Genomic DNA, 15,851 nt, shown 5'->3' with positions numbered 1-15,851 from the left:
CGCCAATTCAGATGTAAAGCCAGAGGAAGGGAAGGTGCTGCTTCAAGTGCCTTAGACAAGCTGACGTTAGGTCAATTTTGCAGATTCTGTAGGAATTTCTTTTTGTTTACACAGAGAGGACTGGAAAGAATGAAGTAATATTACCTATTCATTCAAGCATGGAAATTTTTAAAAGGCAGCTTCTGTACATAATTTTCAGTCTCTTCCAATGGCACCCACTCACACTTTCCTTTCTCTGAAATGAGCTATAACACATCCACTGGTATCTGAAATGATCCATCTTTTTTCAAATACGTACCTGTCTATACGAACAAAGGTACTAAGTAGAGACACAGTTAAACAATTCTTTGCTGGCCTAGGAGGGCTGCCAGCTGTCTCCCTGAACTTTACCATGATCAACTGTACTAAGGATGGATACTGCCATTCTTTTGTTCTTTGTGCCCACACACAGCCAACTCTCGGAAGGAAAATTTGTATTTATCTTCCATTTTTCAAAAAGGCTTGGATAACATGGTACTGCTGGTATTTTTAAAAGCTTTCAGTAAGTAAAAAATTCAGCAGCATAAGGATGGAATTCATTACAACTAATTTATCTAAAAATTGTGTGTAACTGGGAGTTACAGTAGATCTCTCTATCTTGAGATGAAGGAAAGGGAAATCTCTAGAGAATTATTCTGAGCTATCTTATATGGTTATCTCTGTCCATGGGCTGGAGAAGAACTCTAAAGGACTGACTTAGACTGCTATTCTTTGGAAAGGCAAATGCCATCCATCTTTCAGTGGCTGGAAATGCTGTGAATTGAGCCATTGCAAAATGCATATCTACAGGCCTTTTTCTACCATGGTTGTTACTAGAAACTGCTTGTTCCAGTATGATACATACTTAATAAGTTTCAAGAAGCAGAGTATAGAATTTTAGGCATATTGCAGCATAGACCAAAAATAAAACTTAAATTTTTAAGTTATCTTTTAGGATTCTTAATCCACAATGAGCTATGTTTGAGTTTTTTAGATGCAAATAGTCAAATTTACATCAAATAAGACAAATTAAGTAATTAGTGCTTTTTTTTTGTTATTAGACAGTCGTAATTGAAGTGATCACATTTTGTTAGTCTGTTAACGTTTCTCTGTCAACAAAGTAGTTTTGTAGCCATGTGTAAATTCCTACTTCCCAAAGGATCCAGCTTTTACTTACTCAGCCAAAGCACTGCATACCTTTATGGTTACATCTGGCCCAGCATTCTGCAGGCATTGTATAACTTAGACTTTCAAAATACTTAAAAATAATTTTGAAACTAAATTCTGTAAGGAAGTTCTAAAGACAAAATCAGGTAAATGCATCATTTAGAATAATGGACACAGTTTGGTTTTTTTCAAGGGTATAACATTTCTCAGTTGTGAAGGGTAAAACTCTGTCTTTGGATGGTCATGAGCAATTTATGTTGCAAAGAAGATCTATTTTATCATTTGCAGTGACAAGTGGGAAGCTGTGCTCTGAACACTGGAAGAGGAAAAGCTAACACTGAATACTAAACAGAACTGTCTTTCTATTATTGATCCATGCATTTCTGTAGCATGAATATTTTCCACCATTAACAGTTTTTATCCGCATATTGGGAAGCTGGCCAGTTAGTTAATTGGAAGCATAAAATTTTAGAAGCAGATGATAATTTCTTGTCTTTGTGTTCTTTTAAACAGGAACAGATGTCTCAGGTGTTGGATGCAATGTTTGAAAAGATGGTTGAAGGAGGGGAACATGTAATTGATCAAGGGGATGATGGTGACAACTTCTATGTCATTGACAGGTGAATTGCTGTGTCTTATTACAGCACAAAGTACTGTACAAAACTCCAGTGAGAAAAGTCTGTATTCTATGAATTTGTATTTAATTAGCTTTTCTTCCAGTGACAGGATTCATGGGAGTGTTCAAAGCTGTGCCAGGAGCAGTTCAGATTTGACATTAGGAAGCATTTCTTTACCAAATGAGCACTGAAAAAGGCTTCCTAGAAGTCAATGTCCCAAGCCTGTCAGTGTTAAATGGGCATTGGGACAATTCTTTTAATAAAGTTCTTTCACTTTTGGGCAGCCCTGAAGTGGTCAGATAGGTGAACAAAATGATTGTTTTAGGTCCCTTCTAACTGAAATATTAAATTAGATTGTCATAAAAGCAGGTCCAGATTCTGTGCTGGAAAGATAATATTTTTCAGCCTTGTGAGGTTACAGTTTGTCATCTTTTGTCCAAAAGGCTGCAAGGACTTAAAAATATTCTGTCAGCCTTGTGGTTTTTTGGTGTACGGTGTCACCTCTGTGCCCCTTGTCAATGAAATAACTGCACAGATTTTTGCATTACGTTCACATGATTTATCAGTGCACACCATAAAAATATTCAGCACAGAAGAAAATGATGGTTCAGCATCAATGGGCTTGGCAACTTCATGTTTTACAAAATATCAGCTTTTACTGCATTCCCAAAGCAAAAAAAACCCCCAACTTATTAAATTAATGATTGAGAGAAGAAATGCACAATATATTAGAAAAATGCATGTATTTATTTCATGATCTTACATTGTTTTTCAGATACATTCCTTCTGTTTCCTGCAATTCTGTTGTTTCATTAGAAATTACTACTTTAAAATATTTAAAATATTAAATTACCTGTATAATTATTTCAGTGATCCTATCATAGCAATTTCGCAAAGAGTTGACATTTGTATTTAGTGTGGTTAAAATGAAATTAAGAAACAGATTCTAAGTTAGATCTTAATTTTTCGTAAGTTCTGGTGATAAATAGATCACTGTATATCCATTCTATTTTTAAACTGATTTAATGTAAAAACTTATAATCCTATCCTTCCCTTTAAAGAGGGATCACTTTTATTTTTTTATATAGGTCATTGAGATGTCTTTACAAGGTGTTTAACCTTACCATTTAACCAAGTAAATGTGTATTTCAAATGCTTTATCTTTGGAATTCATGGTATAAAAAAACATAGTGACAGGCTGCTTAGCAAAGGCCAGGGTTGGATTCTACTCATTGTATTTATATATTTTATTAACAGAGGTACATATGATATTTATGTAAAATGTGATGGTGTTGGGAGGTGTGTTGGAACCTATGATAACCGAGGATGTTTTGGTGAGTTGGCCTTAATGTACAATACACCCAGAGCAGCTACAATTATAGCTACCTCTCCTGGCTCCATCTGGGGTTTGGTAAGTAGAGTACTTCTTTTAAGCTATTTTAAATATATATATATATATATATTATATTGATTTCACTGGAATACTATATCAGCACTAAAAAACCCCCACTATAATTTCAGGAAGTTTAATTTTAGAAATCCTGAGAAATCCCAACACGATGCTATCTTTTTCCAGAATCTACAGATGAAAATCTGAGTTTTAATAAAACAATGATTTTTTAAAAATTATTTTATTTTATTTTAGTTGCACTTTCCCAAATTGAAAACCACTGATAATTGCATATTAAATTTTTCCTCTGCCTTGATTGGAAATGCCTTTGTTTCCAGAGTAAAATTCCAATATGAGGTTATTTACTGGCTTATATTACCTGGATTTTAGACAAGAGTAATCAACTTTACCCCAAAAGTAAGCTGAGGTGACCATCATCTTCAAGATTGATCTAATGCCTGATCCCAGGATTGAGATGAAACATGTGGTTATTGACCAGCTTAATCCATGTGACTTTTGGGATTGTTTAGGACACTGTAAAAATGGCTTTAAATTAAATTGGATTTTGTTGGCCAGTAAGTCCCCCCTGTGGCAGTGAAGGCTTGCAGTGCATTTTCCCTCTGCCTGTCACCAGGGCACAGCCACACAGAATTCAGAGAAGAAAGCACCATGTGTGTAGTTTTTCCATCTGTCTGGTTCACTTTCATGGCCAAATCCTAAGGAATGTCCAGTTGGCTGTTTAGGGCAGCAGTGAGCCTTGTTCTGCTGAAACAGCAGAAAGTAGACTGTGACCCAAGACCCAAACTCATGTATTTTGGTTTTTACAAAACCATAAAAGCCTCTTTGAGTACATATCAATTTGTATGGGACCTCAGCTTAGTGAATAAACTTTGTAAATTAAACATTTAAATATTGAGGATTTTTTAAATATCCTAAATTGCCTACTCAGTGTTCACTGCCCTAAACTCTACCCTCTGCACATGAACTCAGTATGTACCCTGCAGGGATTTTCATAGCGATTTTTAGGTTAACTTTAAGAGCTCCCGATTGACCTCTAGAGGAATCTTTCTCAACTGACGGTAGGGAGAGACCAGCCAGCTTGGCTGACAGCTACACTGAGTGACTAAAATTAAGAAATTTGATGATATACAGTCAGTTCTTAAGTATTTTCTAGCACATATTTTCAGTTAATAAACTCTCTTTTTCTCTTTATGTTTACAGGATAGGGTAACATTCCGAAGAATCATTGTAAAAAATAATGCCAAAAAGAGAAGAATGTATGAAAGTTTTATTGAGTCATTGCCATTCCTTAAATCTTTAGAAGTAAGATTTCTATTGCATTATTTTAATGGCTGTATCAGAGGTACCTGATAAGGTTCTGCTCTCAAAGACTTTAAGTTTGGCATTCAAAGTGTCTGCACAATAGAAGTTTGCATACTTTTGTTTCAGAAAAAGACTACATTTAATTTTTTTTAAAATTTAGAATAAATTTGTATTGTTCATATTGTATTTTAAAACATAAATTAACTTTACTTTCCATTTCCCAAAGCTTAGTTTTACTAGATATTAGGCAACAAAGTTAAACAATGACTTGGGGAATTTAAAAATATTTTCATTTATCAGCTATATTTTTACATGCATGCTTTTCTAAACATAATTTTTGAGGGCTTCTAACAAAAATGGAAGTTTATCAGAATAGCTGTTAAACTTTAATATACCCTCTGGAACACTATTCAGCAGTTCATTTTTTTAAATGGTAATCAAAACAGGAAAATAAAGATGCACTATTCTGTGCAAAGATTCACAGAAAGAAGTATGAAAGGGATTTCTACTATATACTATTATAATGTTAACCAAATATTTCTTGCATTTTCTTTTTCAAAATAAAGGTATCTGAGCGTTTAAAAGTGGTTGATGTGATTGGTACCAAAGTGTACAAAGATGGAGAACAAATCATTGCTCAGGTACAGTTTCTTCCTAGTTTTAGTTTTGGTTTCATAATAGGTAGCAGTAATCATGTTATTTATAGACAATGCATACTTTCAAACTCTATTTTTCTTTCTCACATAAACAAAATCAATGAATCTTAAATGTAAGAGGTGGTTATTTTGTTTCAAAAGCTCACTTTTCACTTATGATACTTTCAAGAGCAACTCTCTCTGTTGGTATAATTAAAAGGGTGAACATTTTTAGTATACTTAGAAATTCAAACTTTACAAGTGTGCTTCCAAGGAGGAGCATTGAAGACTTACCTTGGTCTTGTTAAAATATGGTCAACTTTTGCAGAAGATAGAAGTAAACTCTTCAGGATAGGCAACTATCCTGATTGTGATTGTCTTGCCCTAGCATAATAATCACATGGCCTCTGGAGGCTTTTTATACTGGTAACTTGCTAAGGGAAGTAATTTGGGAGGAACACAGAAGTGGATAAATGGTAGTAAGGATCCTAAAAATCTTCCACAACATTGGTTTTCTCTGCTTTTTGTGTAAGGCACAGTCAGCTGTGTCTTTTCATGACAAGGCCTTGCTGTCAGTTCTGTAGAGATGTTTTGATTGTTATATGTCTAGAGTATGGTTTTCAAATTAAAAGTGGTTTCTTTTGCAACAGGTATCAAAAAGAGGAGCTTCAAGACACTGGTTGCAAATATTTTGATGTTACCAGGAAACTAAAAGGGAAATCTTGCACTTTTTTTACTCACGTTTTTTTTTTTTCCTTGTGCAGGGTGACTTGGCTGATTCTTTCTTTATTGTGGAATCTGGAGAAGTAAGGATTATAATGACAAGAAAGGTAACCTTTTTTTTTTTACCATTGTCACTAACTTTGCTTATGAAATCCTGAGTTCAGCAAATCTCTCCTCTAATACTCTTTCTTTCTTTTTTTGCATGATATTTCAGGGTAAACAAGATCTAGAAGAGAATGGAGCAGTAGAAATAGCTCGATGCTCAAGAGGACAGTATTTTGGAGAACTTGCTCTTGTAACTAACAAACCCCGAGCTGCTTCTGCATTTGCTCTTGGCACTGTCAAATGTTTAGGTATTAGTCAATACTATTTTATCTCTAATAGAAAATTATACATAATCTATTTGGTTGTTTTGACTGTGACTCTGTCTTTCTCCAGAATATAAGATTTAAGGCTGTTTCAGTAATCACCTATTATTGTGCATTACTATTTGTGTTACTTATCTGCAAAAATTACTTACAATTGATAAATACTATTACACACAATTTCTCCAACATTTCTCTGATTGTGTGAAAGTAAAAAATGGTTTAGGACAGTATAGACTATTGCTGCAAACTGCTTATAGCTATCAGATAAATGTCTAATACTCTGCAGAAAGGTGAGGTGTTTCTTTTCTCAGTAGATTGATTCATGTAAGAAATAATTCTGTTAAAAATCCTGTGCCTTTTTATCCCCATTACTTAAGCTTTCAACAAATTCTTTTGTCTTCATTAGCTGTTAATTTAGTCAACCCATCACACTGGAGTCTCAGGCACAGGAAGAGTGAAGACTGTAGGAGTTCTGCTCGTAGACAACCCTTCTCATCCATTGTCTGATGTTTAGCTCCTGATTCTGGGAAAACTGTAAACTGCAAAGATAGATTTGGCATTCCTGCATAACAATTTGATGACCAAGCCAGTAGCCAAAAAGTTTCTCTATCTTTTAAAATTCGTAACTTGAAACACAAAGAGATGATCAGGCAATAGAGATCAAAGACACAGACAGATGGGACAGAATAAGAGGCAGTGGTGAGGAAGAAGTCTATTATGGCTGAATAACAAAGACCTCTGGCACTTCCCAAACAGTAGAGATCTTGAACATTTCTCAGGAGACAGGAGATTTCTGGCCAACAGGTTGGAAGTATATGAAGTTTTCTCTCTGGCCTATTGGCTGCAACTATAGAGGATCACATTACATGATCAGATAAAGGAAATATTCTGCTTGGCTGTGCACTGATATTGCATGTGAATTACTGTCTTCAACTTTTTGCACATTTGCTGAGAAAATAAGTATTCAATACCATTTTCACTTTGGGTGGAAGCAAGCAAAAAAGAGCAATGAAATAGGCTGTTAGAGCCCAAATAGAGCCAAGAGCATCAGTTAAGGTTGTGGCTTTTTGAAATCTCTGGAGGTCTTAAAACTTTATTTTGTGGAGGAATCCAGACCCCTTCAGACTTATTCACAAGCTCTTATATCTTACTATGAAAGATATATCTTTTGTAACATATATCTTACTACGAAAATATTATCAAAATAAGGAACAGAGAAAGTTCAAGTTTATTTATGAAGTTTCAAGCCAGCAGAATGTTGGTTGATCTTGGTTTTACTAAGGCAAGTGGTTCCCTCCTGTGTGAACAATGTGCATGCCTCAGTAGGATCTGTTGTCATTTAAAATCTTACACTGGAATATCATAAATACCAGGAGTAGTGTCTGTTACTGATGAGCACATAATGTTTTTTCTCTTTCTCTCCCTTTTTATTTTAGTTATGGATGTGCAGGCATTTGAAAGGCTTTTGGGACCTTGTATGGAAATTCTGAAAAGAAACATTGCAAACTATGAAGAGCAGCTAGTTGCTCTGTTTGGAACAAACATGGACATTGCTGACACCAGTGCATGAACTAAACATTGGAGCAACAAGATCTGTTATGAGAATATAGCACAGTAGTGGTTAGTCCACTGAGAAATTGTCTCTCTTCCTATAGATGCCAAGCATTTTCTGTGATTTTAAGAATGGGATTGGGGTTTTTGGTTTGGTTTGCTTTTGGTTGGGTGGTTCTTTTGTTTTTGTTTTGTTGTTTGTTTTTTTTTTTTTTGTTTTTTTTTTAATTATGACAGTGGAAATACTAGTAAAGAAAATAGCAATTCAATAAATTGAGGGCTTGATTTTTAAAAGTGCTCAGAATTGATGGTTCCATCTGATATAAGGACAGTCTGCAGTAGCACAGCACCTTTGAAAATCAAGTCCTCTAACAACAGCATTTCCTCAAAGAATAGATTAAAAAAAAACAAAACCCACATGTGGTGAACTTGTTAAACCAGCTTCTGTTCTTCTAAAAAGTTAAATCTTTTCTGGAAAGACTGTTAGTTTGAATGTGATATGTTGAAAGTATTAGTGCACACAAAGTGTTTATATGTATTAATATGGAAGATATACAGTAGATATTACTTTTTAACTATTACAGTTGTCATGATTTTATGTTGCATTTATCACAGATATAGTGAATCACAAGATTAAGCATGACAATGCGTTTTGTGTAACGCTCATGACCCAAATCTGGTTTTTAACATTTCATAATTCGTTTTAAAGTCCTCTTTGTTTAATATGTCATGTTTCAGCACGACATTGTAATATCTTATGCAATTTAGAGGACTTGTATATTTTTGCAATAAACTGCATTTTTTATTAGTTAAATTAATTCTGTTCATGAGTGAGGACAGCTGACAAATTAACCTTAATGCTTTCAAAGCAAAGGCATGGGTCATTGTCATGTTCTACCTAATCATACATAACCTATATTGTTTTCCTTTTCCCTTGTTTTATATTTAAGCATTTTGTCTTCTCTATTTATGCTTGTTCTCTAGTTAACTTTTTTCAGATCTCACCTTTTTTATTGTTAAATATGTTTCAAGTGAGATGATCTCTGTATATCTCTCTTCCTGCAGTCTAATCTTAGCTATCAAAGATCAGAGTCAATTACTGAAGTGATTGATATCAAAAGCCATGCTAAACTAAGCTTGTCCTTGAAAATCCTTAACAGGAAGTGCAAAAATATTTTTAATTTGAAAGATCAGTACTTCCAAAGCTTTGCACACATCTGTCATTGTTAAAGCTAACACATCTTGCTTTCAAAACCCTGTAGGTCATCATGAAATAATGTGTTCATCCATATTAGCATGGGATACCTTCTGAGACTGAGGAGAGAGAATATCACCTTATTATGAGCACAGGGCTCATTGCTTACAAGGGTCTGTGACTGGAAATTTCAGGCACAGTCCAATTTCAGTCCTGCTTACTGACCTGTCTGATGATGTTCATGGACAGCCAGTGTGCAAACTGGCGATGGGCAGCTCTGCCAAAATGACACTGCAAGAGTTGTAGGAAGGCTGCTTGTGCCCTGATTCAAACATCTGAATTATAACATCTTTCCTTCTTAGATAATGACTTTTCTAATGCCATATATTTGTGTATGTTGATGTAATCATTATGCTACAGTTAGTGATATGTTCTGACAATTAATATAATCATACCTGTATATGAAATTATGATTATATAATATGATAATAACATATAATTTATATCATATAGTATGGTATAAATTATAAATCAGATTCCTAACAAAATACAACCTGAACAGAATTTACAAATGTAATTTTTTTTTACCTAGAAACCTGGTATGAATCATTGCACATATGATAACTTGCCTTTGTACTTTTGATTTATGGGGAAAAGAGAAGCCTGTTATACTAGAAGGAAATATCAGGTAACCAAAATCTACACTCTTGTCATTCTGTATGCTTAATCTCTAAAAGCTACCTATATTTTGCACTGGCTTGATGTGATTAAGAAAAATGCTAGAAATTACTTGTATGGCAGTAAACTACAATCAAGGCCATAAATGCCAGTCATGATATTTTCAATATTGTTGGTTATATTTAAAGTTTCCTTACAATAAACAACACTTTTATATATAAAATTCTATGTTTATTGATATTGTTGTTTTTTAATTCTATTATCGTAAAGTTACAAGTGACCTATTTATGTTCATTTATTAAAAAAAAAATCATAATTCTTAACACTTTCCATGCTGATTTTCATAAATGACATTATGTGGTTGCTCTGTCTACTCAGAACAGACAACATGTTGATGCAGTAATTGTCATAATTACTTTATTTGATGATTTGCTTGTAGTTTATAGCCAGGGAAAAAGCTGTGGAGTAACAAATTTAGGATAATCAGAGATTCAGTTTTCTGATTCCCAAAATACAGCTTCACGTTGCAGCAGTGTTATTGTGTTGCTCTCGGGCACTGGATGATTTCTGGAATTTTCTTTGTTGGTAAATTCAGGGGGTCTTAACCAACAGTAACATGTTACCACTTTTTAATTTTCATCCAAATCATTATATCCTTCATCTGTTAGCACTTGGGATTTCTCCTGGATCTCTTCATATGTACACTTCAAATGTGCCAGGCTTCATGTCATAAATGTGGTGAGTGTTAATCCTAAGAATGAAATAATATCAAGTTTCTGATTTTTTTTTACAGACCTTTCAATAAAAAGTAGACAATTCTAATAATTTTAAACAGCACTGTGTCAGGTTTACCTTATTAGACTGTGTCCATGCTTAAGTTACCTGATGCTTCTGTTATTAAAGATTTTTATTGAGTTTGTTAAAAATATGTCCCACTTAATGAAGAGAGAAAATCCTGTATGAGAGGCATTCATGGGTTCATTGTTTTACTAACCAGAAGAGAATCCACATGACAGCAAATGGTTTTTATAAATGCTTTAATCATGGGGAAAACAATCTGATTGCAGCCCTGAAGTTGATCACAAGACAAAAACTCTAAGGCAAGCAAGGTTTCCTTGATCCTACTGCTGATGCCATCACTTTTAAAATATCAAAGGAGATTTAATTCAAATTGGTCTGAAATAAACATTTCTGAAATCATTCCCTTCTGGATTTGCTGTTTAAGGTGCAGAAGTGACCAACTGGAAATCTTGAGGCAAACCTCTGAAGAGTATTGCAAAACCATTTACAGCCTAAACTACTATCATTCCATCTTCTTCCCTCATGTTGTCTTTTCTATTCAGTGAAGACTATTCTGCTCCTTGCTGGAATGATGGGTTTAGGGTTTTTTTTGTTGTTTTGGTGGTTTGGTTTTGCTTGAAATGTTTGGTGCTTTAGGCTTTCTGTAAGGTGACTCTGTGATAGTTATGTTATGATTGTGCCATTTTGTAGTCCATGGCACACTTACTGTGACAAATATTGTTTATTCATTATCAAGTGTTCCTAGATGTGCAAAATCAGTATCTTTTGGTCATCCTCCACAGACCTGACAATTCTTAGTCTTTTTTTTTTCAGCTGCTTACTGCATCTGATAGCATTTGCTGAACAAAATGCTTTGCTGGAAGTCAATTTTCCAGAGGATGGACATTTTTACATGTTCTTGTGGAAGTTTTTATGTTGGTTCAAAGCTCTTTTTATCTGATCATACATGTGATGATTATAGATGTTTTGGTGGGTTTTTTTTTTTTTTAGTTTCTGAGATACTTTCCTGTGTCTGTAGTTCTCAACTATTACTCCAGGGAGGAATTGCTTCTTTGTTTGCTGAGTCTGTACAGATCTGTGTTGTTGACTGTCTTACAAAATTTAGGATCATTTTCAAATCATTCTGAGAATTGTATTTCCTTTAGATATATACCAAGGCTGTTTCCAAGTTCTTACTATGCTTTTTGGCTCAGAAAGATGCTTATCAGGCTGGACACTCTCACTTTGTGAACTGAAAGGAAGCTGGATAATCTTGGTATGGTATGGAATCCCAAAGAAATTTAGATTTTAACATTGTCTCTTCCCTCAGACCATTTCTCTCCCTCTAAATGATCTTTCTCCTAGCAGCCAAGTGAAGAGCCAGTGGCAGTAGGGGGGATATAAGGCAAGTGGAGTGACAGGCTGGGTCTGTGCTGGGACACAGCGGCCAGGTTGGCTGGGCAGCCATTCTCCCTTCCTCATCCCCTTTGTCCCACCCCTGCCCCCTTTCTGATGGCAAATCAAAATGAGCTGGAGTGCAGTTCTGGCATTGCCATGGCTGTTTGAATACAATGGGCAAGGTTGTGTTTCTTCCAGGGGACTAGTAGAGCCCTGTGTGTGTATAGTGAAACAGGGAAAATACAAAGACCAAACTATTCATAAATAAAGCTGCCCAATCGAGACCACTAGGTTCTACTAGGTCATTGTGATGGTATCTGCTGATTCAACCTTTTCTTACTGAGGTACATTAAATTAGGACAGCCTAAAAATAGCATAATTCATGATAAGAATACTTTGTCATGTCTTCTTTGAAGATACTGAATTATTTCAGCTGAGCAGCTATGAAGTTTTGGGAGAGTTTAATGCTCTGTGCAGGTCTGTGTGGATGATTAATTTCCTGGTAGCTGAGTAAGCCTTTGGGACCTGCTCTCTCACATCTCTGAAGATGGTGGAAACTCAGTTCTGATAAATGTTTTATCTAGAAAAATCCATTCAAGTTACCAAGAAGCTCTATATTCTTTTTCTCTTTGTTGCTTTGTCCTTGTGGGGTCAGGAGGTGTGCCTATCTTAAGACCCTTAGCTAGGCTGTACCACTGGTTTTTGGCTGCAACTGTATGGCTGTATCTATCATAGGAAATTTTATGTGCCTGAGACTATTTGCTAGTACTGAGGTACTGAATGACCAACATTCATACTGTTTTCCAGTATTTCTCTGGGCTCATTTATAAGTGGTCCAGGAAGCTTTTTTTTCAGCTTTCCATATGGGGTGGCCATATTACAGACAGCTAACTGAGAATAGTGCTTGGCCTGTGGTGGTTTCCAAACTATATCTGAAAATCATTAGCTATTGGCCTGTGCAAAAACTGTACAAGGGCTATTCTAAAATGAATCATATACAGTACAGATTATTGTATTCCAGTGCCCAGAAACACTCACTGGCATTTTAATTTACCAACCAGCATAGAGGAAACCTACCGTTTTTCTGTAATCTCTTCTTGACTTGTTTTTCTGCAAGCTTTGAGATGAGATGGAAGAGTCATCTATTTATCACTCTTCTGGTTTGTTTTGTGATATGGGAAGCTTTTTTTTTTTTTTTTTTTTTTTTTTTTTCCTAATACTATTGTCAGTTTTAGTCTTGCTCTATCTTTATAGGTTAAAAATATTTAGCTGAAACTGGAATCTGTGCCATAATGACAGGAAATAAATTTCTCATTGATTCCTGACCTGTCTTGGAAGGGGGAAATAAATAATCCCTACCCTGTTATTTATTCTATTTCTCCTCAATTTGAGTCACTGAAGGAGGCAACTGAAATTTCTCTTATAGCACTCGAGAGAAAACTTCTTTCCTGGGAGCAACAAGTTTTCTTTTCCTTTGCTCTTCATTCCCAAGAGCATCTTCTGTGATGCAATTGAGGATGGGGAGTGTGGAGGTGGGATGCCATTAGGAAGGAGGACAGAGCCATCCACCATTGCACGAAGGGCCACTGGAAGAGGGAATGAGTACAAATAGCTTTAGGAGATACACAAGTCATTGTGTGAGGAGAAAACATGATTGAGAAGCAGAATGGCTGCAGAACCGAGGCTTCCATGTTGGGTAGGAGTAGAAGCTGTGGTGAACAGGGTTCTTCTGATGGCTGGGGGGACTGTTTATTTAATTAACTGAGGGTAGATGTCTACATGCTGATGTGAAAGCTCTTGTAGCAGAATTAAAATAATGATATGCTGTATTTCAGAGAGTCAGCAGTAACAGCTGTGTTATAAAGGCAGGATTGACTTGGGAGAGGAGGGATTAAAAGTGGAGATAGGCACAAATCCAACACATATTTTACTAATACAACTTTGACTGAAATATTACTAATTTTAAAAATCTGCTTTGTAGCTTCTTAACTTTGTGCCTGGCAATTTTAAGAGGTAAATAGCTAAGATGCAAATTAATCAGTATTTTCTAATTGTAGTCTCTCCTGTTTGTTTTGTGCTTATTTGTGCCACATCTAATGTGACAATAACTCAAGACTAACACTTCCCAATCCCCCACCTTATTTTCTACCTCTTACAACAGCAGAAGCAACTGAATCAGCAAAGCTACCAAGAGTACCTGTGTTGCACAGTATTGATTCACTCTTTGAGCACCCATTCATTTGGGCATGGCAAGGTAGGGTGTGTGGAGGGGGAGTAATGATTTAATTAGAGACCAGGCATTCAGAACAAGGAGTATGGCATTGACATAATCTTAATTCTGAAATTTAGATGATACATACTTGCCTTGAGCCAATGGGGTTAGTGAGTAAGCTTTGCTAGTTTTGTGTCTTGCTGTCGTCTACTGCATGGACTACCTGTCCCTTTACTTATTTTCCCTTACATCCTCACTGAATAAATGTTAACTTACTGTATGCAAAGGAGAGGTAGATTTGAAAATAAGAAAGCTGTTACATGTCTCTTTTAAGAATTTCAAAACAATTCAGACATTCATCTTTACAAGATTTTAATCTCAGTCCTAGGTAGGATTCATATTTTTGTGCTTTCTGGGTATGTCATAGATTCCAGTGTGATAGCAAGGCTCTAATTCAGCAATGGTATTTACTTGTCTAGACCTGTGTCTGGAATCAGGGCCAGTGGATCTCAGAGGACTGGGGTTCATATCTAACACTCATGCATGCAGCTTTTGTAGAGAACTGTGAATTTTCACAGTAAATAGGCCAACAGACTTCTTCTGAAGAAATGTGGGACTAGAGACAGGATTTTGTACCTTCTGTAGCTGCTTGATCCGGCCTCTGCCATTTCCATCTTGCTCACTGTGACAGAGGGAGCCTTCAGAAGAGCACAATGTGAGTTTTAGCTTGCAAGGGCTGTACTATGGGCACAGAAGGCAGTTTGCAGAGTGGAGAAATCTGCATGCCCAGGTCTTCTGCCCCACCTCATTCTGGCAGTGCAGGGTCTGCGCTGAAACTCATTAAAAGCTGGAGAAGCTTAGATGTCTCTCCAAAGAGCCTGAAGGCTGTTTAGATATGTAATGGAGATCAAAAGAGAAGGGGAAGAAACACAGCCTTAAAATTAATTTTATTGTGGAGTGGTGTAAAAAAGATGGTTCCTGGTTGACCAGTTTTCTATTTATTAAAAGAATATATTTTAGAGAGGGGATGCCCATGAAAGCTTTCTCATATAAAGATGTATCAGTTATTTAGAAAAAGCCTGAATTGTAAATATAGGGAAAATGTGAACCTGTGGGATGTAGGGTAGACAGCTGATAGTATAATAAGCTGTCTAGTCACTTAATATTTGAATCTCAGTATTACTTTTAAGATTATTTTCCTCAAGGTATTTATTTAAATAATATTTTCAAACTGGGAAAATGGTCTGTAGATGTCATTAAGCACATGTTTGTTTGGTCATTAAGCAGAGAGGATTTTGAGTTAAATTCCATGGGATTGGATTTTCTACTGTCCTTTAAAGCTAAGCTCACTTTTACAGAGAGTAAAAACTTCCAGTTCACACTGCAGAAGATACTGGGTGTTTTTCAGAGTAATGTTTGTCTTCAAACAGTGCCTTCAGATGGCAACAACTTTACTGACAGGCAAACTATTACTTCGTGGAAAAGGCAAATCTCAAACTGATGTGCCAACACCTGCAGACTAAGTGTGTTGTGATGCCAAGTACAATTATGGTATAATTTCCTTTTGAACTTTTTAATTGTGTTACATTTGTAGGCCTTATAGGCCTGTGGGAACAGCAATCCAGCGTTCCCTCTAGTGGCCACTAACCAAACTGGGAACCATTTCTGTTTCGCTTAACTGGGTTTTTTTCTTATTTTGATGTACAGCTATGTTCATATGCCTGAAAGGCAGAACTGTCACAGATACCAATTCTGAAACAGGATTTAAGACACGTTCTTATTTTTGGAATGATGAT

The 15,851-nt window shown here is 35.7% G+C and overlaps 1 protein-coding gene across 1 annotated transcript in view; it reads left to right on the top strand.

Annotated features, from left to right (window-relative positions):
* The window catches only part of PRKAR2B (protein kinase cAMP-dependent type II regulatory subunit beta), a 74,793-nt gene extending 66,688 nt beyond the window's left edge, over nucleotides 1-8,105 (top strand). The window contains exons 5-11 of the mRNA XM_083859167.1: nucleotides 1,699-1,805; nucleotides 3,060-3,213; nucleotides 4,414-4,515; nucleotides 5,082-5,156; nucleotides 5,915-5,980; nucleotides 6,088-6,226; nucleotides 7,678-8,105. Of these exons, the coding sequence (XP_083715293.1) occupies nucleotides 1,699-1,805; nucleotides 3,060-3,213; nucleotides 4,414-4,515; nucleotides 5,082-5,156; nucleotides 5,915-5,980; nucleotides 6,088-6,226; nucleotides 7,678-7,811 (777 nt within the window). The 3' untranslated portion in view covers nucleotides 7,812-8,105. The remainder of the gene's footprint in view (nucleotides 1-1,698; nucleotides 1,806-3,059; nucleotides 3,214-4,413; nucleotides 4,516-5,081; nucleotides 5,157-5,914; nucleotides 5,981-6,087; nucleotides 6,227-7,677) is intronic.
* The last annotated feature ends 7,746 nt before the right edge of the window (nucleotides 8,106-15,851 follow it).

Source organism: Zosterops lateralis (assembly GCF_965231275.1).
Source record: "Zosterops lateralis genome assembly, chromosome: 4".
NCBI classification, from domain to species: domain Eukaryota; kingdom Metazoa; phylum Chordata; class Aves; order Passeriformes; family Zosteropidae; genus Zosterops; species Zosterops lateralis.
Note: the sequence above shows the minus strand (reverse complement) of the source record. Positions and strands in the feature narration are given on the sequence as shown.